Source organism: Marmota flaviventris, chromosome 16, assembly GCF_047511675.1.
Source record: "Marmota flaviventris isolate mMarFla1 chromosome 16, mMarFla1.hap1, whole genome shotgun sequence".
Classification (NCBI taxonomy): Eukaryota; Metazoa; Chordata; class Mammalia; order Rodentia; family Sciuridae; genus Marmota; species Marmota flaviventris.
Window position 1 is genome coordinate 4,260,038 of NC_092513.1, and position 24,400 is coordinate 4,284,437.

A 24,400-nucleotide genomic window follows, 5' to 3' on the forward strand; every position below is an offset into this window, starting at 1 on the left:
GCTTCCTGCTCGCCTGTCTTCTCCTGTCTTCAGGACATGAGTTTGACTATGGCAGCTGTAGGGAGCTTCTTAGACACAAATTCCCTTTGTCTCCTCTCAGGCTCCTTCTCTAGACTTCTTACAGGACTTGTCTTGGCTGACTTCCCTAAGCTCCATGTCTCAGCTTCTTTGACCTCTGCTCTCTGTTCGTACTGCCCTTCTCTGTCCTTTTTCCTCTATCCTCATTCTTCAAATGCTGGAATCGTGTCCTCAAAATCATTACCTGTGTTCTCTTTGCTCCTATACTCTCTCATACTCCTCCAACTAACATTTTTATGTGGACACCTCCCCAAACTCTTACCATGTCCTGGCATTCAGAATAATCATCTGCTGGCCATCTTTCCCGGAATCACTGCTAATACCCACAAGCCAGATAACGACACATAAATCAATGGTCTTCCTGTGACACTTTTCTCTCCTACTTCCCTGTTTTCTGTATTTCTCCTTGCAGCAGCTCAAACTTGAATAAACCCTTCTCTAGCATACCCCACATATGTCTAGTTTCTGGGGCCTGACATTTCTAGGTCTGTCAGCATTGTTGATTGCTGAGAGCCACGGCTGAGTATTGATTGACAGGCGCCTCTGCCTGTCCGCCTCTGCCGCAACTTTTGAGTTCTCGCACTATTTTGGAGTTCTCGTGGGGATTTCCGGGGATTCCCCGAGAGTTCCCATTGGTTGGGGAAGTGCAGGAGGAGGGATTTCCGGGAGATATAGTTCCGGCTGGGGGTTCCTGGACAAGCCTCGTGGCGCGTTCGGGAGGATTTCCCCGGAGCTGTGTGAAGTGTTTTTCTGCGTTTTAAAAATAAAGTTTGTTCCTGCTTCAGTGGCTCGTGATTTGTGCCCAGCCAGACTGCGGCAGTTGATCTTTTAGTATTTGCTCCTAGATCAAGTTTATGGAGCAACCTACAGAGGGTTACACACACACACACACACACACACACACACACACACACACACCTGCCCCAGCCTGGATGTAATTTACAGCTTCATTCATAGTCACTGTGATCCCACAGGAGACATATGTAGACACAACAGGATCAGTTCCCTAAACTCATGTACATCTTCCTGCCTTTGCTCACTTTACTTCTCCCATTCGGAATGCCCTGTTCCCATTCTTCCTGGGCTCCAAATGTGTCTGGCATAACTACTATTCTCCTTCAATGTCTTTGGGAAATGATGCAAATCAACAAAGGAGACTGAAAACATGCACCTAGGGATATAAGATTATAGAGCTATGGGACAATAACATTCAAGAATGGCATAATATCAAAAGACAATATTACTTGAAGAGAAAATGAAATAAGAAGGTCAATTGATGACTCCTCTCAAAAGAACTGTCTATGCTTATGAATTCCTATTCCTCTTCCTTCCTTCTCTCTTAAATCCACTCCAGCTGGGTTTTCACCTTGCACTCTATCACTCCAGAGTGCTCGTCAGGGTCATCAATGGCCTACGTAGATATGAAATCCAACGGTCAATTCCCAGCCCTCCTCCTAATCCAAAACTTGCCCCTCCTTTTCATCTCATTTGTTAATACCCCATCCTTCCAAGTGATCAAGTCTAAAATGCTGGATTCATCTGAGAAACCTCTTTTCCCTCAAATCCATAAGCCAGTGGGCTCTACCCTTCAGAATATATCAAAACTGCCAGTTCTCATCTGGCAGTATTTCCAGCCATTTTCATCTTCTGCCTGGATTCTTAACTGGTCTTCTTGTTTCTCCTCTCACACCGTAGCCCCCAGCTCAGCTACTTTTTTTTTTTTTTTTATGACATGGTAACCAGAGGATACTGGTGCAACATGTCAGATCATGCCACTGCTTTGGGTCCATCCCCGGATAGTCAATGAAAATGCCCTTACCACAGCCTGTGAGGTACAATGCAGTTAGATCTTATCCCTCTCTGGCTCCTTTTACTCTGGTCACTCAGGTTCTCTGACATTCTTGACCATATCTGTTCCTGGTGCCTGTAGAGCCAATCCCTCAGTTATCCTTGGGGCCAACTGCATCACCTTGTGAAAGTCTCTGCTCAAGGACCATCTGCTGAACCTTGCTCTATGTTTCCTGTCCCCATTGTACTTGCCACTTTCTAATATGCTATTTAATTCACTTACTTGTTATGTTTACTACACTTATCTCTCTGCTAGAACTAGGTTTGGTGTTCTTTTATATGCCCGAAGTATCTACAATAGTGCTTGGCACACAACAAACACAGTACTAAATACCTACTGAATGAAATCACAAAGGACTTTTGAGAACAACAGTTTGAGCAAGTGCTAAGGCACTAAGGTAGTTTACATAGGCCCAGTAGCAAATGCATGCAAAGAAATGGAATCACAGCAGGAAAGGAATTTGTAATGTGTCTAAGCTTTTCCAGTCCTATATACAATCACTCTGACATACGAAAAAATACAGTAATTTGAAATATCTTCTTTTTTATTTAAAATAAAACACTATAAAGGATATGACGACATGAACATTTTAAATATCAATGCGTAAGGACCTTAAATCTTTCTTTATAAACTGGCTACTCTTAAGTATTAATAAATATTCAATACTTTGTCAGTTCCAGCATAACACCAGATCATATGCAATTTGAAAAAAAAGCAAAATCTGGTTGATTGGTTAGTCAAGTAAAAACTAATCATTGAGAAACTCCAGATTTTTACCTTTTTGCTATGGCAAGCAGCAAATACAATAAATGGTATAATTATAACATGTAATAAAAGTATAAATAAAAACAAATACAAATGTAAAAGCAGCACATACTCTGAAAATGTATTACATGAGAAGAATTTGGTACTCCTTTAAGTATGATTCTTGAAATTAATTTTGGCCTATTTCCATGGGTATTTTAAATATAATGGCTGATTTCTTAAACTTCTGGATATAGGCAAAAAGAAATCATGATTCTAAAACTAATGCACAATTGGAATGTGAATAATGATTTTTCAGGGGGAGAGTTTCACATTGTGTATAAATCAACAAAAACTTAAACAAGTAAAATTTAGTTTTCCTTAATTAGATTTGGAATTATCTTGGCTTTCAGAAATTATAATCTTTGAAATGTACCAAAATCTTCATTGTTGCAAATATGAGCACAAAGTTTGGTCTAGAAACTTTTTTTCTGAACATGGAATGTTATATCAACAATCTATCTACCAATCAAGATTAAATCACATACATATAAGTACACACATATATATTTCAAACTTTCATTAGGATAAAATTATAAGAGAAAAATAAACCTACTTTACACAAGAACATTAGCTGATATTAACACAGCAAGTTTTGCCACATAGGTTTACATTTATCAAAGTGAAATACTATATTGTAAATTCTAAATTTTACATACTAATGAAGTGAAGGAGGAGCAACCAAGATTCTCTATATAAAGAACTCGGAGATGTTACACATCACTTTAGCAGTGGACTTTCTTTTAGCTCTTCTGTTTAGTTTACAATGTTAAGTCTTCACTGCCTAAGGCTTAGTAATGATAGGGCAACTGCAGGAAGCCGACTGGGAATCCAGAGCAGTGGAAAGTTTGGCTTCACAATGATTACATGTGTGGATGACCGTGCTGACCACATATACATATTTGTGAATATTACTTTCACAGACAAATCCTGTCATCACAGCCTCACTGACAAATGATGTCCCATTCTTTACTACAGTGTCTTACTTATCTATAATACTAGCTTCAGAAGGAGAAAGGAACACTCAAAACAGGCTTTAAACTAAGTGTATGTGCCTGTGAAAATGGCAACTTGGGAAATAGAGAAAATTCTGGGAAAACAAAAATGCTTAAAGGTTTCAGGAGATAGAGTTCTATTTACATTTCAAAGGAGAGTTTATGCCTATTTTTGTTTAACTGCAGTGGTTTAGTGAAATGGTGGGGACAGACCACATTTAAACAATCAAAGTTCACCTTCAACTTGGTTCTCTACCAATTCTTGATGAAGGATTGTTTCAGTGGGATTCTCAATGAAGACTTTTGGTTTCTTTTAAATGTATTGCAACAACTGGATCATGTTTTATAAAATAAATGTCCAAAATGTTTGAAAGCCAGAATAACACTCATTAGGTGAGAGGCTCTATTTGTGTTTCTCTTTTTTTTTCTAATGTTAGATAATTTATTTATAATATGAACCAGAAGGTCATTCTGGACATTTGCTTCAATACATATGTAGCCTGAGGCCTGGGTGAGGAGTCAGAAGAGTTTGCTGGAGACTATTAGTCCTGGGGCTCAGGCAGTAGCTGTCTCCTTGGTTTCAGCAATGGACACAAGGCTTAACTCACTGCCTGGCACACTGCAGGGGACAAGAAATGTTGCTGGAAAAAGAAATCTCCACTCCAATAAAAGCTCTCCTTCTGCTGTAAAATAGGCTTTACGTACTCAGGGATTCCTGTTAGTTCACATGTAAAAACAAAAGTGAAATTTAGTGAGCCAATGAGACACAGTAGACATCCTCAAAATGTAATATATACATACATCCTGATTTTTTCTTTAAAAAATACACCATACCTTACATTCAAGATAGGTCCTGAAGTGTTTGTTCATCAGTGAAATTTTATGTGATACCTTGAATTTGCTTTAAAATATTACAACAAAAAATGCGTGTCTATGAGTACCAGATTGAGCAGTGGCAAAACATTAATAATTGGTGGATCTGGGTGACTGTGCTTTTTCATACTGTTATCTGCACTTTGTGTGATTTAAAAATTTTGATAATAAAAAATAATTCTTCAAATTAGTTTCAATAATAAAAATAGTAAAGGCAAAATATATTTTTTATTATCAAATTACTATAAAAAATAATTAGAAACTTTCCAAATATCTGTATAAAATTAAAGAGAAAATTATCAAGTGAATAAGGATGTTACACAGCAGCACACGGAACCTGACTCATGCTCACAGGAGTGACCACGAGACACATCTAGAAGAGCATTCATCAGCATTTGGAATGGTCATCTCTGCAAGCATCTCTGCAAAGAGAAATTGTAGGCAGTTTTTTTTTAAAAACTTTTTCTTGATAGTGCTGTTTTATCAAACTTTTCCCAGGAGTACATATTAATTTTTTAATTAGAAGAAACTGTTATCTATAATGATATTCTATAATCATCCTCATTATGTTATTGTTTATAGATGATGGAATGACTTTATGTTAAAAATTATGTCAGATTTTAAGTAAACAAAGTAAGAAGGTGCTATACTTCTAAAATAATATAAAATCTGGAATATATTACATTATTTCAAGAAATACAAATAACAAGTTTTAAGGTACACTTTTTTCCTTAACCACCTACTGGGTGTATTAAAATGTAAAATGTCTAAAACAATATAAAATACAACATTATAACATACCTTTTTTAGTTAATTCAAATTAGGATAAAAATTCTATTAGTTATAGGAAGAAATAGCATTTGGAAGAGGAAAGAATGTTTTCTAGTTGATTCCTAAAGAATTTGAAAGTATTCCAATAGTTCTATGTAAAAAAAGTATTTGTGGATATTTTAGTAACATATTTGTTCTTAGAGAAGAACAGATGGAAACACAGAATAAAATATAATTTCCAGATGCACAAGTTTATGAATTCAGTGCCATGGACTCAGCATTGTCAATTAAATCTCAAGATCTCAAGTTTAAATTTAGCTGATACTACATCCCTTTCAGAGTGAATTCTGACCTGGTGATGAACCTCTGGTCTCCCTTGAGGTCTGTTATCTCAGGTGCCAATTAGAAGGATGGTATTCTGGAGGTGTATAACCTTACATCTTACGGCAGGCTGCCGCTGTCCTCACTTCCTAGTCTGCAGGGACCCCAGAAGAGTGAAAAGCAGCCCACAGGGCCTGTCTCCATGTCATTCCCTCTCTGGAGTCTTTATTATACAAAACAGTGGCTGTGCATAGACCTTATTCAAGGGATATGCCATTCCTACCTCTCCCTATTTCCTTGCTGATATTAAAAAGAAATTTAAGAATAGCTCCCTTTTATCAAAATACTGGGGAGCCCCCAAAGTAGCAAACCCAATTCAAATAATATAAAGAAAAACAAATAAAAGGTATCATCTCAGTTACTGGTAGATATTCTTTTCTTTTACATCTATGTTCTAAGTTTGGGGAATGGTGAGAGATTTCTTAGGTTTTGGTTTATCCAAATCAGGTATCTATATCAGACTGAAGAAGTACACTTTATTAAAAATTAACTGTATAAACTTACACTTGTCTTGGGTGGAAATTCTGTTTCTTAATACTTGTGTTTCTAGATGATCTTGGGCAAATCATTTAAATTCTTACTTTTTAAAGGTCTAGTACATCATGAATATCATCAGATTAAAACAATTTTTCCAAATTTTATTTTTTACCTGGTCCCTAGAAGAACTGGATCCCCCAATGAGCAGTGCTGGAATGATGCTTCTTTGAAGTGTCTGAAGGCTCCAGATGTAATTTTCTTTTAGACCGGGCTGTTCTGCTTACTATCGACCTATGATCACTTACATTGACTTCTTTAGTTTGATTTGTTGATTGCTGCTGTAGTTGGGGATCTTTAGTTTCTATGTCTGATTCAAAAATGTGTGGCTGTCTTTCCAGTTTTAGAGACTTGTGGCTTTTCCCTAAAATTTCTGTTATACATTTACTTGTTAAATTTTCTCTTTCATGGAAATTAACAGAGCTTTTTATCATACCTAAATTATTATTTGACATCTGAAATACTTCACTATTAGATAGCTGTTTGCTTTCATTTGATCTCACGGTTGATTTTCCATGAGAAGAGGAATATTTTGTCATACTTTCATAGGACTCAATATTTATTTCTTGCAGAGATCTGGAGCTCTTCTGATTTAAATTTCTAGCATGCATCTGAATGTTACCATTGGGTGTTTTTTTAATAGTTGGACCTAAATTTAGTTTGTCGTCCTTGATTATACTAGTTTTAAGTGAAAACAATTTAGATTCTGTAAAAACATTCTGTTTTCTTTTCAGTTTGCCAAGTGCTGAGATATTTTTGTTTGTCTGTAACATTTTATTTTTGAAAATTGGTATAAATTTAGGGGTGATGTTATTTTGGGAGCTAAGGCTTGTTTGCTGAACTTGATTGTCTCCTCTGTTGAGTTTTGACTCTTTAAAACAAAGTTGTGGAACCTTGTGAGACAGGGATGGCTTTCTATCCTGAGCAGACTCTGGCTGGCCATGCAGAGATGAGAAAATGCCAGACTGTGGCTGGCTTGTGGAAAGCTCCACCTTGTGGTCTGTTGCTACTGAACATGGTAGAAGACTGGGAGCCCAGGAAGGTTTTAAGGAAGTGGCTTGAGTCAGAGAAGCCCTGAACAGTTTTTTAGTAGTCAAATTGGGCGGCTTGACTTTGTTTTCCTGAAAGAATAGAAATTGGAAAAAAAAATAAAGTAATAATGTCCTTAACTGAAAATAAATAAAAATATAAATATCATCAAAAAAAGAATATAAAGTAATACTATAATGTGTAGAACAGGTGAAGAAAAACACTACGCAAATAGGCCTTCTGGTATAGTATGTACATTTCTTACGGTTTGTATCCATCCTTTCAAATTAATGTCTTATGATGAAGGCATATTCTAAATTCTATGTAAATAGCTATGAAAACTACACACACAGAGAGCTACATTGTCCTCCAGAAGTGTTCATGCATCCATCTTGCTAAGAATGTTCCCTCTTCTCTAATCTGTTCTCAGCTGTGGTTCTCCCTGTCTTGAAAGTCCCACCTCCTCCAAGTCCTCCACCTGCCAATCTACCACAGAATGACTGTTTTTCTCTCAACCCTCTAAGGATCTGCTGCTAGTTAACAATTACCTGTCACAAAAAAACTAGTACAGGGAAGTGGTCTTATGGTTTAGTGAGAATGTTTCACCTCCCTAAATAGATACTACATTCTTGGAGAGTAAGAATCATGACTTATTTTTTCTTATATCTTTTATACTTACTCAAAAGTACTTGTTGAAAAAATTAAATCAATGGAGGAGATGTTGTGTCTACACTAAACCTTTTAAGATAAGTGGGATTTTGGCTACAGGGCAGGGCTTTGTCTTAATTGTGTTTGTACTTTTGTTGCCTACCACAGTGTTTCAGCAAGTATTTGTCAAACTGACTGGTCAGATGCATCAAAGAGAGCCAAGTATTTATGGTTAGCTTGAAAAATTAAAAGTCATGTTTTCTTTTTAAAGCATAACAATAAATAAAACAAAAATTTTATAATAAATTAACCATTTTAACTATTTTTAAGTGAACAATTTACTGGCTGAAAGTACAATTTACATTGAACTTATGTTATCTTATGATTTCTAAAACATTTTCTTTATCCCAAACAAAAATGTTTCCCCTTTCTCCCAGCTCCTGTGAGCAATTTGCCTAGTCTAGATAACTCTATGAATTTGCCCATTCTAGATATTTTATATGAAATAATACAGTATTTCTCCCTTTGTGTCTGGCTTATTTCACTTGGCATAATGTTCTCAAGTTTCATCCATGTTGTAATATACATCAGAATTTCATTTTCTTTTATGGTTGACTATTCCATTGAATGCACATATGACATTTTATCTATCAATTCATCTATTGATGGAAGTGTTTATAATCTTTTAAAATACATATCGATTAAATTTTAGTGTCTATAAGAGTGAAATGTAGTAATAATCTGAAACATTGAACACAGTGATTTTTCACCTTTCTACATCAAAAATATCTCACAGCTTAAAATAAAATTTAAAAAGCTTCTAGGAATAACATTCAAACCAGAACAATTGTATTTTCTCCTGCCTACTGAAGTTCAGTTGTTGAATGGGGTTAAGCGGAAACTAGGAGAGACTTTGGGGAGATCAGACCTGTAAATAGGAAAAATAAGAGATGGACCCAATTATCTATGAGGCACAAAAAGTTACAAAAAATTGTAGTGGTTTAAAATTTTAAAATCTATAGAACTTTAACATACACTTTGGGGGACACAATTCAAATACCTCTAGAGAGTAAAGAATGGGGTACAGCTGTTCTTCTAAAGTCCTCTGTCTATGGAAGCCAACATAAAGGTAAAAATTGTCTGAGTAATCTTGTATACCATCTTTGTCAAGATACCACGAGAAGAGACCATCACCATCAGATCGATCAAGAAGTGAAGGCTTGCCCCATCCCCAGTGGGAATGATATACTGGTATTCACCTCCATTCAACTTTCTTCATGGTGTTCTTTTCTGAGCAAGAGCCTGGAAATCTCAAAGTGACATTTTCTCCTTTGCATTCAGGGTTTTGATTTAGGACCAGCCAATCAGTACACATATACAAAATTTGGAAGGAGGAAGTAAGGTAAAGCCCCACTTCTGCTATTTTTGATGAAAGGCTTAATTACAAATGTCTTCTTTGACTTTCAGTTATAGTTAGCAGAAGCTCAGGTGATCACTCACCAGCCCTGCAGATATCCAGAGCAGATGAAGCTTAAAGCATGTGCTTTTGCTATAGACCCTATTAGGCAAACCTACCAGTGAATTTCCCCGTGCACCACTGCCCTCATCTTATGCACACCAATTAAGCAAGTGAGAAGGATTCTTAAATATGGTTGAAATTCTACTTCAAGGAGATGACTTTATCTGAAGTGGCTGAGTTAACCTGAAGTGTCCAGGTTGAATTTTTTTTCCCATTTGATGAAAAAAGGGTTCAAGAACTAGGATGAAATTATTATAGAAAAGTGAAAAACATTCATTTCTTGGACCCTGGGTTTCATAAACTGTAGTAACTTTTAAACTACATACCTACAACCTGAAATATCAAAAGAAAAATGCACTCTAGAAAGATTCATGTAAGAATAAATTACTTATGTTCTATCATAAAACTTTTCCAGAATATGGGTCTTGTTTTTGAAATATGTTTATATTCATACTCTGTTTTCTTCTTGCCTGAGATATTCACTGCTAGTGAAAATAGTTTCCAGGAGTTTGTTTTGCCCCTTGGCCTGTGTCAATATATTATTTACTCATAATTTCAATTTTTAAAATAATATAAATAGCCCAAAGGGGGGAATCTCTAGGTTTATATTCAAAATTTATAAGAAGACTAAAAAGAAACTATGTAAACAGCAGATGAGATCATAAATAATTCACAGAACTTAAATATATGTAAATGGTAAACAAACCAAAGCTTTGTGAAGTCACGAGCCAACAAAAAGCATAAGCTTTATTATATCATTATAATTATTCTCCTAGGTATCACTGGAAAATGCACTTTGGTGGACCTTTAATTTCTAGAATTTATATATAATGTATATAACATTACACACTGATATAAAATTATAGACAAAACCCAAAAGCTTGAACCTATATTTAGATACTAATGGATATCTAATGGAGGCCTAGTATTAAGGTAACGATTAAATGAAACTTAAGAAATAACCAAAATGTGTGAACAAATGTACTTCATCTATTAAGACCTATATATATGCATGGCACCAGCTTAGTGCGGGGATATTCTCCAAAGTAAATAATTTTGATTTTCTAGCAAATAACTGTTATAGATAATGGTATAGATGAAAAGATATTTAGAGACATATTTTCTGATTGAAAAATGAATATTTGAGGTAAATGAGTAATTGTAGTATGAACTGTTTTTTGATGATATTAAGGAACTGTTGTTAATTCTTGTAGGTATAAAAATGCTCTTATGAGGTAGAAATGCACACCACAGTCTTTAAGGTAAAAGAATAACATATCTGAAATTTGTCTCAAAATAACTCTGGTTTATCCCTTACCTAAAATTATGTCAAGGGAAGCTAGATGACAGGCATGTGAGTGTTCATTATACCAGTTTCTTTCAAGCATCTTTAGAAATTTCCATAATTTAAAACAGCTAGTTTGGCTAAGCACTCCTGCTAATTAGAACATTTTAAAAAATCAGCTGAGTTTTAAAAACTCAGGACAGTTTACAAAGGCCTGGCAATTCTGGCCAATGCAGAACTCTGATGGGCCAGTCTAGCCTCAGACGGCTGGGAGGATTGGCCAAGGCTGTCTAGTGCCTACCTTGCTTCAACATCTGTCTTACCCAACCTTGCTTTCTTCCCATCTTTCACAGGTGTTGCTCCTGTGAAAGACAATCCCTGACAAACATGACACACACTAGATTCCATTTCAGAGTTGCTCCCAGAGTGTTTCATCCATGACAAGTGGTGTCTCACCACCACTGTCTCTTCATACCACTTTACAAGTCAGGAAACTAAGTCACAGGGAGATCAAATAGCTTGCCCCAAATTATACAAGTAATAAGGGATTCAAAACCAGACAACTTCTAGAACCTGAGCTCTGAACAGGAAATCTAAACTTTTTCCAATTACAAAACTCAGAATGACTATCTGGATTTCTTTTCTTTTTTGCTTTTTAAGAGAGAGAGAGAGAGAGAGAGAGAGAGAGAGAGAGAGAGAGAGAGAGAGAGAGAGAATTTTTTAATATTTATTTTTTAGTTTTTGGTGGACACAACATCTTTATTTTATTTTTATATGGAGCTGAGGATCGAACCCAGCGCCCCAGCGCATTACTGCTTGAGCCACATCCCCAGCCCCCTGGATTTCAATTCTAATTTTGCAGTGTGTTAAACTGTGTGGCTTCAGTTAAATACTTGGATTCCCTGAGCATTGGTTCCTTCTTCTTCAAAATTAAGAAAACAATTTTTTATCTCTAGGGCCAATTTTGATAATTAAATTAGAGGATACATGTAAAGGTATCTGGTACACAGAAAGCACAGAAATGACTAGAAAAGCACTTAATCTAGAAAAATAAAAGGAAAGAAAGGAATGAGTAGACTCATTACAATAAGTCTTTACTTATTATCAGGGTTCCATTTTCAGAAGAAAATGTATAAGCAAAAGGTATAATGTATGATCAAATTTTCCAGTTATTATTTTACATTTATGAAGCAATTTTCACAAGTACATTGTCCTGATTTAGTATTTATAAAACAGATTTGAACTGTATTTAATAAATAAATAAAAACACATGATGTAATTATATATCTTCTTCCAAATTCTCTGAATGTAATCTTGGCTAGCAACTAAACTATAAAATAGGTTATGTCTGGGAAAAATGTTAAGACTGGTATCATAAAGATGTCAGATGTCATAGTCCTTCTAAGGAAGCCTTGCTTATAGCCCCTGATGTCTAGTTTACCATATTTTTGTGCCATCTTCCCCAGCTAATTGTAGAGGGGGTGGATAGCCCCTGACCCAGGGATACCAAATTCATAAGCTGGCTAGTGACAGATGATGTGACTGGGCTTAGGAAGAGAATGGTCTCAGATACCAGCTCTGGTGGATCTTAGTAGAGGAGTATAAGGAAACTCAAATAATTGGCATGGAAATAAAACCTGAAAAAATGTCACAAGGTATGATATTTGGGGCAAATAAATAAAGCCCAAATCACTATAGCAGTGGAAACTAAACAGAGATCCTTGGTAAGTAAGTCAAGAAGGCACATTGAGCAGACAAGCTATGCAGAAAGAGAAACTGTAGTCCTGTGAATGATCTCTAGAGCACTTCTGTTCCTGGTGGGCATCCAAATGTAGTTCCTTTTTAAGTATACACAGTGGTTCCAGCAATAAGTGTATTCCTATTTTATGCTGTAATAATGGACAGATGCTCTTTTCCATGAGAACAAACAAGTTTATCTGTTAGCTATCTACCAATACAGAAAAATACAGTTACATTCAGGAAAATCTCCATAAATCTTAATGGAATACAGAAGCTTTTTCAAGAAGGATTTGTGGCATATGAAGACAAGGCAACACTAGTTTTTCCTTTCAAATGCCTTCAGTGGAAAGCCCTTTCTGTGTTTCTGGGTAAAATACAGCAGGCCCAGAATTCTTATTACTGTTTGGCAACAAGTAAGTCCAGTCATACAAAATGCAAACAAGTTAAAACTCACTAGGAAGACAAACAATTCTAAATTTACATGTATCTACTATTGTGGTCTCAGAATACAGAAAGCAGAAGCTAAAAGTAGGAGAAACAGACAAATCACAATCATAGTGGGAGATCAGAACACCCCTTCAGCAAATATAAGATAGAAACCAAAAAGAAAAAAACAACTAAAAAATTCTCACAAGTTAGGAAATTAAGAAATAGACCTTTAAATAATTCATGGGTCAAAAAAGAAATTATAGTAAATATGAAAATATTTTAAAATAAAAGATAATAAATTTTAAAAGTTCATTCACAATATATACTTAAGACCCAATCTAATAAAGGTGTACAAGATTTACCTATAAAAATTATAAACTATTATTGAGAGTAATTAGATATATTTAAATATGAGGAGAAATATAAAATATTATAAGACTCGATAAACTCCAATCAAAATCCCAACAGGCTGTGTGTATGTGTGTGTGTGTGTGTGTGTGTATGTATGTGTGTAAAACTTGATAAACTAACTAAATTTGAATGAAAATGCATGAATCAAGATGCTTCACTAGATTTAATAAATTTATAAAATTTAATGTTCTTACACTAATATTTGTAATAAATGCAAAGATTAAGATTAATTATAATTCTGAAAGTATAGTATTGGTGCAAGGATAAATAAACAAATCAGAGAAAGATGAGTGAGCCCAGAAATAGTCCCATACACATAAGACACCTTACAAAAGAGATTGTACACTGAAAAATAGCAGGGAAAGAATGGTCTTTTCAATTCTATTGCTTGGGCAAAGAGATATCCATATTAACAAAGAAATATTATTGCCCACATCACACCATACAACAAAAATAAATTCCAATGGGAATGTATATCTAAATTTGGATGGAAAAGAATAACCCTTTTATTAGATGATATTATAAGAGAATACATTCATCACTTTGGGTACAGATACTTTTTTAAAAAAAAAAAGACACAAAAAGTACCAATCATTAAAAAATGGATAATTTTGACTATAAATAAGACTTCCTGTCAATTAAAATATACCATTAAGAGAATGAGAAACATGTCATAGAATGGAAGGAGATAAATGTGAAACACATAACTGATAAAGAATTCATACCTGTTGTCTGTTAATACCTCTAAAAGGATTAAAAACAAAAATACAACACAGTACAAAAATGGTGGAAAGACACTTCAGAAATGATGGTCAATATGCATATGAAAAGGTATTCAACCTCATTAATAATTAGGAAAATATAAATTAAAAATATGATAATAAACACATCTGCCAGAATGATTGAAAGTAAAGACTACTACCACATGTGGATAAGGATGTGGGGCAATATAACTCTCCTATGCTGACTGAGTCAGGAGGGGATTTGTATAAACTGGCACAGCCACTTTGGAAAATAGTTTGGCATAGGTACTAAAGTTGGAAGCATACTGATTTCACTGCTGGAAGAATCATGTCCATACACCCAGGGGACACACAGAAATTTTCACTACAGCATGACTACTGATAGCCCTCAAACAGAACCAATACAAATGTCCATCAATAGTATTCTGGATAAACAAACTGTGGTATAATAAAATACAATAAAAACTACACAGAAATGAAAGTGAACTGACTACAGCTAAATGAAAGAACATCGATGAATGTCACAAATACAATGCTGAGCAAAAAGAGCCAGACCCAATGGAACACATCTCTACAATTTCCTTGGCATGAAGTTCAAAAGGAGGCAAAACTCAAATATAGAATTAAGGATCATACTAAGTTTAAAAAAACAAAGAAAACAAGAAATAATTTTCAAAGAAGTCAGGATAGTGGTTACCTTTCTTTCAGTATGTTGAGTAATAACTAGGAATGTGTAAGCAGAGGTTCCCAAACTCCTAACAATATTATATTTTATGCCTGGATTTATTTACATGGGCATTTGATAATTATTTATTAAACTGTACATATATGAATACACCTTCTTCTCAGCAGTATATGGATCCTTCTCTAAAATAAACCATATATTATGCCACAAAGCAACTCTCAGCAAATACAAAAAAAAATAGAGATAAACTACCCTGTATTCTATCATATTATAATGGGATGAAACTAGAAATCAATGATAAAATAAAAAATAGAAGATATTCCAACACCTGTAGACTAAATAATATGATATTGAATGAGCAATGGATAGCGGAAGACATCAGGGAGGAGATAAAAACATTTCTAGAGGTAAATGAGAACACCAATACAACAAAATCTCTGGGATGCTATGAAGGCAGTGCTAAGAGGAAAATTCATTGCATTGAACTCATTCATCAAAAGAATAAAAAGTCAACAAATAAATGACCTAACATTATATCTCAATGTCCTAGAAAAAGAAGAACAAATCAACATCAAAAGTAGTAGAAGACAGGAAATAATTAAAATCAGAGCTGAAATCAATGAAATTGATACAAAAGAAACAATTAAAAATTGACAAAATGGAAAGTTGGTTCTTTGAAAAATAAATAAAATGATAAACCTTTAGCCACACTAATGAAGAGAAGGAGAGAGAAAATTCAAATTACTAAAATTTGTGATGAAAAAGGAAATATAATGATGGACATTTTTTAAATATAGAAGATAATTAGAAATTATTTTGAAAAAGTTATACTCAAAAAAGAAAATTTTGACAACACTGACAAATTTCTAGAAATATATGATCTACCCAACCTGAATCAGGAGGACATTCACAATTTAAACAGATCAATTTCAAGCAAGGAAATAGAAGAGACCATCAAAAGCCTACCAAGAAAAGCCCAGGACCAGATGGATTCTAAGCCAAATTCTATAAGACCTTCCAAGAGGAACTAATATCAATACTCCTCAAATTATTCCCTGAGGTAGAAAAGGAGGAAACCTTTCTAAACTCTTCTAAGAGGCTAGCAGCACGCTGATACCAAAACCAGACAAAGACCCATCAAGAAAAGAAAACTTCAGACCAATATTCCTGATGAATGTAGACGCAAAAATTCTCAATGAAATCCTGGCCAATTGCATACAAAAACATATTAAAAAGATAGTGCACCATGATCAAGTGGGGTTCATCCCAGGAATGCAAAGTTGGTTCAACATATGGAAATCAATAAATGTAATACATCACATCAATAGTCTTTAAAGACAAAAATCACACAATTATCTCAATAGATGCTGAAAAAGCATTTGATAAAATACAGCACCTCTTCATGTTCAAAACACTAGAAAAACCAGGAATAGTAGGATCATACCTCAACACTGTAAAAGCTATCTATGCTAAGCCCAAGGCCAACATCATTCTAAACAGAAAAAATAATAATAATTGGAAGAATTGTCTCCAAAAACTGGAACAAGAAAGGGATGCCCTCTTTCACCACTTCTATTCAACACAGTCCTTGAAACTCTAGCCAAAGCAATCAGACAGACAAAATAAAGGAATATGCATAAGAAAAGAACTCAAACCATCACTATTTGCTGATGACATGATTCATTCAGCAAAGTAGCAGGATATAAAATCAATACCCATAAATCAAATACATTCCTATATGTAAGTGATGAACCCACTGAAAGAGAAATTAGGAAAACTACCTGATTTAAAATAGCCTCAAAAAATATAAAATACTTGGGAATCAATCTAACAAACGAGGTCAAATACATCTACAGTGAAAACTACAGAACACTAAAGAAGGAAATTGAAGAATACCTTAGAAGATGGAAAGCTCTCCCATGCTGTTGGATAGGCAGAGTTAATATTGTCAAAATGGCCCTACTACTAAAACTGTTATACAGATTTAATGCAATTCCTATTAAAATCCCAATGACATTCTTCATAGAACTAGAAAAAGCAATCAGGAAATTCATTTGGAAAAATAAGAGACCCAGAATAGCCAAAGCAATCTATATCAAAAAAAGTGAAGAAGGAGGCATCACAATACCAGATATTAAACTACAGTAACCAAAACAGCATGGTATTGGCATCAAAATAGACTGGTAGACCAATGTTTGTACTAGACAAAAGTGCCAATTGGAGAAAGGATAGCCTATTCAACAAATGGTGCTGGGAAAACTGGAAATCCATATGTAGCAAAATGAAATTTAACCTCTATCTCTCACCATGCACAAAACTCAACTCAAAGTGGACCAAGGACCTAGGAATTAGACCAGAGACCCTGCACCTAATAGAAGAAAAAGTAGGCCCAAATCTTCATCACGTTGGATTAGGCCTAGACTTCCTTAACAAGACTCCAAAAACACAAGAAATAAAATCAAGAATCAATAAATGGGATACATTCAAACTAAAAAGCTTCTTCTCAGCAAAAGAAACAATCAGTGAGGTGAATAGACAGCTTACAGTATGGGAGCAAATTTTTACCTTACATACATCAGATACAGCACTAATCTCCAGAATACATAAAGAACTCAAAAGATGTAATACCAAAGAAAACAAACAAGCCAATCAATAAATGGGCTAAGGAACTGCATAGACACTCTTAGAATAAGATATACAAGCAAGCAATCAACAAATATATGAAAAAGTGTCCAACATCTGTAGTAATTAGAGAAATACAAATCAAAACTATTCTAAGATTTCATTTCACCCCAGTTAGAATGGCAGTTATCAAGAATACAAGCAATAATAAGTGTTGGAGAGGATGTGGGGAAAAAGCTACACTCATACATTGCTGGTGGGACTGCAAATTGGTGCAACCACTTTGGAAAGCAGTATGGAGATTACTCAGAAAACTTGGAATGGAACCACCATTTGACCCAACTATCCCATTCCTTGGTTTATACCCAAAGGACTTAAAATCAGCATACTATAGTGACATAGCTATACCAATGTTTATTGCAGCTGAATTCACAATAGCTAAACCGTGAAACCAACCTAGATGCTCTTCAATAGATGAATGGATAAAGAAACTGGTATATACAATGGAATATTGCATTAAAAGAAAATAAAATTATGGCATTTGCAGGTAAATGGATGGAGTTAGAGAATAGTATGCTAATCGATATAAGTCGATCACAAAAACTAAAGGCCGAATGTTTTCTCTGATTAGTGGATACTGATCTATGATGGGTGGATGCTGTTCTATGATGAAGGGAGGGACATGGGAAGAATGGAGGAGCTTTGGACTAGGCAAAGGGAAAGAGGGGAGGAGTAAAGGGGTAGGGAAGATGTTAGAACTAGATGGACATCATTACCCTGGGTACATGTATGATTGCACGAATGGTGTGTCTCTATACTGTGTCCAACCAGAGAATTGAAAGGTTGAGCTCCATTTGTGTTTGATGAATTGAAATGCATTCTGCTGTCATATACAATTAAGTAGAACAAATAAAAATAAATTAAAAATAAAAAGAACAGAGGAAAAAATAAACTGTACATATATGTATTTTCTATATGTATGCTATGTCACCATAAAATTTGATTTTAAAAATACAGTGAGGACAAACCCAGAAGAAGCAGTCCTCATTCCCCCAAAGTTTTCTAGATTAGTAAAACTTAAAACTCTAAATCTGATTTCAAGTTAAGTTTTTTACCCCTTTGTTCTAACAAACTCTAGGGTATAGGATAAACCCCGAATGGCCCTTCTTTCACTTATCCACCAGCAGACATAGTGGTTTCTCAGTGAAGTCAGATAGGAGCCAGTACTGCTTTCCTCCTGCAGCTTCCAGAGAAGACCTCCAGTGGTTTATCCTGGTTAGCAGCAGGCACCCCGCCTTCTACTGAACTGAGTTTGTACCAACAGCACGGTCTCCAAAAAATACTCTTTAGTGCCCTCTTTAATCTCTAGCAACCCAACTCATTTATATCCTCAATGTAGGTGAAATATTTCAGTAAACAACTATAATACCATGTTAAATACACCAGTGACAAATGGCAAGAATAAATGGCTAAATACATTGATGATAGCATATAGTATTAATGAAACACTGAACTAGGAGAAAAAGTCCCTACACAGGGACTGGGTCATCAAAGAAAGCAAGAGATCCAAGTAAGATGGTGCATTATATGATTTGAACTTTAAGTTAAGATTAAAACATCTCTTACCTGTATATGAGGTTTGGTTAGTTCATGTGTGTAGTAGCAAGGTTTATTTGTCATCTTTATGGGAAATCCACATATCTGGGGTAGTTTAGACTTTAAGTCTGAAAGAAAACTTTTCAATACTCCTTCCAAATCTACCCTTGGAAAGAACTGTATGGGCTGACTTCTAATGCAACAGAGAGGGTATCTGAACAATGTTAAAGAACAATGTGAGGGGTTTTGTATACACGAGATAGCAATTGTCATGGAATTTTAAAAAGTATTTAAATAGCAATGTTGAAAAGATACATAAATAAATCCTAGCTAGGTTTTATATTGCCTGTCCCATACTATTCAAAGCCCAAAAGCACACTTCCTCAGAGACCTTCTTCATTCCTTCCATTTTTTAAAAATTTAACTTTTTGTTAATAATAGTTGCATATTTTATGGGGGTATATGATATTTTAATATAACATTCACAATCAAGGCAACTCTTGTTCCCTAATTTTACAGCTGGCAAACTAAGATATTAAAAAAAATTATAAGGAAAACATAACACTTGTAGATTATAATGATGAATATCTCATATCTCAAAAATCAATGAAATATTCAGAAAGCCAACACATATGGATTATAATCAAATCCTAAAAGCAGTTCTCTGAGGGAAGAAGTTACTTTTTCTCATGAGAAATATTCTAAAGACCTGGAATAATGTCTTGACATTGAGTGAAAGGGTGTAACTGGTATATGTAAACCTCAGTTTTACAGCAGAGGGTTAGGAAATGTAAAATAGAGAGAGCAGGTGATGGCTATTCCATTTCTAAATTCCAGTTGGCCAGAATATAAAGAGTAAGAGACAGGAAGGGTGAACTCAGTGCTTTTTAAGATTTTAGAGTTCTACCTGAGCACTTGTGCTCTTTTTATGACTGAATTTTTAAAAAATACTGTTAACTATTTTCTTAAGTTAATTTGATGCATTAAATGCAAGTCATATCCTCTAAACTGCCTGTAAAATTAACCTTCCAGAAAGAAAAATCTTCGTTAATTTCTTTAATTCAACCCTTCCAATAATGTCCAACATACCACTGGAGGGAGCTCTTGGCTAAGGAGACTTACACCCTTTTTTTTTTTTTTAACTAGGAAACAAATATGAAAATATTTTGTCTGTCTACTCTGTTTTCTTTTTTATCTAAATTGTTGAAATAATATTTAATGAAAAAATTAGCCTTATTAATAAGCTCATCCTCAAGTAAATAGGGAGAAATTCTAAGCAAAACAAAAGCCACTCTTGCAGGGAAGTAGAGGGAAAAGTAGTTTCACTTAGCTAATGACAAACTGGTAGTGGGAATAAGACTAGATAAAAGGTGGGCAGACAACGTCTGATACAAGTGGTGCCTAAAGGATACGTGAAGGTTCTTTCTCCAACCATTTTGAAGTAGATGTTGCAATATATTTTAACATCTCCACAATCTTCTGAAAGTTTATAGCCATACTATAAATTAAGCACAAAATTTAAATCATCTTGGAGAAAGCCAAACTTTGGTTAAATTACAAGAAACAAAAAAAGATAACTCTAATATAACATATATTTCTGCTCCTACCAGGTCATCCCAGTGCATTTGGAAATCTTCAAATGAGTGAAATGGACAGTCAGGGGGTGTGACATGAAGAATATTTATTATTTGTCCCATTTTCATACTGTGAAAATAAGAGTTGGTAAAATATATGAGCCAATGCCTAAATATAGCTTGATAAGTTAACTTGCAATTTAGAAAGTGTTCAAAGATTTAGCAACTATTTCACTAACCACATATAAATTTAAAAACTAAGCTGGGCATGGTGGCGCATGCCTGTAATCCCAGTGGTTTGGGAGGCTGAGACAGGAGGACCGTAAGTTCAAAGCCAGCCTCAGCAAAAGCAAGGCTCTAAGCAATTCAGTGAGACCCTGTCTCAAAATAAAATAAAAAATAGGTCTGGGGATGTGGTTCAGTGTTTGAGTGCCTCTGAGTTAAAAAAACAAACAAACAAAAACCCTAATCATTTTCTCAAACACACATTGTATTAAATCTTTTGTCTTAATTGACAAATAAAAATCACATATACTTATTATGTATGACAAGATGTTTTGAAAGATGTATACACTGTGGAATGGCTAAATCAAGGTAATTAACATAATAAGCTTTGCCTCACATACACACATGCTTTGTGTTGAGAATACTTAAAATCTTCTCATGGTAATTTTTAAGAATATATCATTAACTATAGTCACCATATTGTACAAAAGATCTCTCCAAACTTATTCCTCCTAATGAAATTCTGTACCCTTTGACTATCATCTCCCTAATCTACCTCTTCACCCCCACCTTACTCCTTGGCAACTACCATTCCATTCTCTGCTTCATGGGTTTAAAATCGCAAATTCCATGTATGAGGTCACCCAGAATTTGTTTTTCTGTCTGGCTTATTTCATTTAATATAAAGTCCTCTAGGCTCATCCAAGTTGTCACAAATAATAGGATTTCCTTGTTTGTTAAGGCTAAATTGTATTCCATTGTATATATTCACCACCTTTTCTTTATCCAGTCCACTACTGAGGCATACTTAGGTTGTATCCATCTTGGCTACTGTGAATAATGCTACAATGAATGTGGGAATGCAGTATCTATTTGACATACTTATTTCATTTCCTTTGTAGATCCTTTGGAAATATACTCAGTAGTATGATTGCTGGATCATATGGTAATTCCATCTTTAACTTTTTGAGGAACCTGCACTTTGTTTTTCATAACAGTTATACTAATTCACATTTCTACCAACAATAAGCCAGGTTTCCCTTTTCTCCACTTCCTTTTCAATACTTACCTTTTGTCTTTTCAATAACAGCCATTCTAATCAGTGTGAGGTGATATCACATTGGGTTTCAATTTGCATTTCCTTAATGTGGAACATTTTTAAAAATATATGTATTGGCCATTTGTAGGTCTTCTTTTGAGAAATGTCTAATCAAGTCGTTTGTCTGTTATTAATCCTGATATGGTTTGGATGATTGTCCCCTCCTAAACTCATGTTGAAATTTAATTGCCATTGTAACATTTTAAGAGGTGTGAACCCTGAGAGGTGATTAGGCCAGAGGCCTGCTCTCATGAGTGTATTACAGGCCATTATCTCAGGAGTAGATTTAGTATAAAAGAACAAGTTTGGCGCTACTTTATGGCATATCTCTCTCTTGCCTGTGGCCTTTCCACCATGGAAATGATGCAACAGATGTATTAAGAATTGCAATGCAAAAAAATTATGAATGCAATGCACTCCTCTATTGTGATGTATGTAAGAAATAATAAAAAAATAAATTAAAAAAAAGAAACTCCTCACCAACACTGACTATGCTGGCACTTTGTGGACTTCCCAGCCTCCAGCCCTGTGAGAAATATTTGTATTATTTATAAATTAACCAGTTTTAGTTATTCTGTTACAGCAGCACAAAATGGACTAAGACAAATCCCCTATAATTGCATGGTTTGAAAACATTTTCTGCCATTTCATAGGTTATCTCTTCACTCTATTGACTGCTTCTTTGCTGTGCAGAAGTTCTTTAATTTGTCCATTCTTACTTTTGTTGCCTGAACTTTTGTTTAGATCCAAGAAATCAATCCCCAGACTTTTCCAGTATGTTTTCTTCTAGTAGTTTTACAAAATCCTTCTTGAGTTGATTTTTTATAGGGTATGAAATAGCATTCTAATTTTATTATTTTCCATGTGGATGTATAGTTTCCCCAACACCATTTATGGAAAATACTCCTTTCCCTATCATACATTCATGGCACCTTTGTTAAAAATCAATTGATCATAAAAATGTGAATTTATTTCTGATCCCTCTATTCTGTTGGCCTGTTTTTATGCCAGTACCAGACTATTTTAGTTATAGTTTTACAGTATAGCTTGAAATCAGGGATGTAATACCTCCAGGTTTGTTCTTTTTATTTAAGGTCTCTTTGGCTATTTGGGGTCTTTGGTGGTTCTATAGGAGTTTTAAGATTTTTATTTTTCCATTTCTTTGAAGAATGTCATTGATATTTTAATAGGAATTGCATTGAATCTGTAGATTGGATAGTATGGACATTGTAAAATACTGTTTTTTAAAAAATCCATGCATGAGTTATCTCTCCAATTATTTTTATCTTCTTCATTTCTTACATCAGTATTTTATAGTTTTCAATGTATAGGTCTTTCACCTCTTTGGTTCAATTTATTCCTGAAGTAATTTGCTTTTATTTTCTTCTCTCTATCGTGCATGCGAAATAGCATGCACTATTATGTATGGGACTGTTTTCTTGATTTATTTTTCAGACATTTCATTGTTAGTGTACAGTTTTGTATGTTAATTTTGTATTCTCCAATTCCACTAAATTCATTCACTAGTTCTAAGCTTTTTGGTGGAGTCTTTAGAGCTTTCTATATATCACACTAAATTATTGGCAAATGAGACAATTTAACTACTTCCTTTCTAATTTGGATGTCTTTTATTTCTTTTTCTCTCCTAATTGCATTAGTTAGGACTTCCAGTACTATTTTGAATATAAGTGATGAGAGTGAACATCTTTGTATTGTTCCTGATCTTAGAGGAAAAGTTTTCAAGTTTTCATCAATGAGAATGACATTAGCTGTGCCCTGAGATTGACATTAGCTGCAGATTTTTCATTTATAGCCTTTATTTGTATTAAATCTTAACAACTAAAATTGTTAGCAAAACTAAGTTGAATTGCTGCAAACAATGTGCCAATTATAAATACAAAATGATCATTAGTAAAATATCGCCACATAAAATTATGACTGGTAATTGCTAGACTTTAGGGAAAAGTCTGCTAAGAGTTTAATAAATGACAGTTACATTTTTTCCCTATCTACCTCTTCCCTGCTTCAACATTTAAATTATGCTACTAATTCATTTTCCTGAGCAGGTTAAAATTTCATCTTATACGTTTACATTGATAAGTAATCATTTTTTCTGAAGATAATACACACTTAAAACTTAGTTCATATAAAATTATAATGAATCATTCTTAGATACAAATTTATAAAATTTTGATATAGTATTATGAGATTGTCATCTTATAATGAGAAATGTAGAAACTGTACTGATTTTTAAAACTAAATCTAATAAAAATGTAAATACATAATAAAATTATTTTGGTAATTTAATAAAGAAAATTTTGACTTCTGTAAGTATGACAATATTATTCCAGTACTGTTTTAAAGTTACAATTCAGTTTTTAAAATTCATCAAAATTATCTATACTTTTACACATATCAATGTTGAGGAAATTACTATATTCTGAACCCACCTTCAACATTACAAATTAAAATCTCACCTTGGTAAAACGTAGCACCAGTTGTTCAAAATG

The 24,400-nt window shown here is 34.3% G+C and overlaps 1 protein-coding gene across 2 annotated transcripts in view; it reads right to left on the reverse strand.

Moving 5' to 3' along the window:
• Positions 1-2,515: 2,515 nt before the first annotated feature.
• C16H18orf63 (chromosome 16 C18orf63 homolog) overlaps positions 2,516-24,400 on the reverse strand; it is a 50,016-nt gene continuing 28,131 nt past the window's right edge. For both annotated transcript variants that reach the window (XM_071602459.1, XM_071602458.1), the window contains 2 exons: positions 6,401-7,406; positions 2,516-5,021 (listed from right to left, as the gene is read on the reverse strand). In XM_071602459.1, coding sequence (XP_071458560.1) covers positions 6,408-7,406 — 999 coding nt within the window. In that variant the 3' untranslated portion in view covers positions 2,516-5,021; positions 6,401-6,407. The remainder of the gene's footprint in view (positions 5,022-6,400; positions 7,407-24,400) is intronic.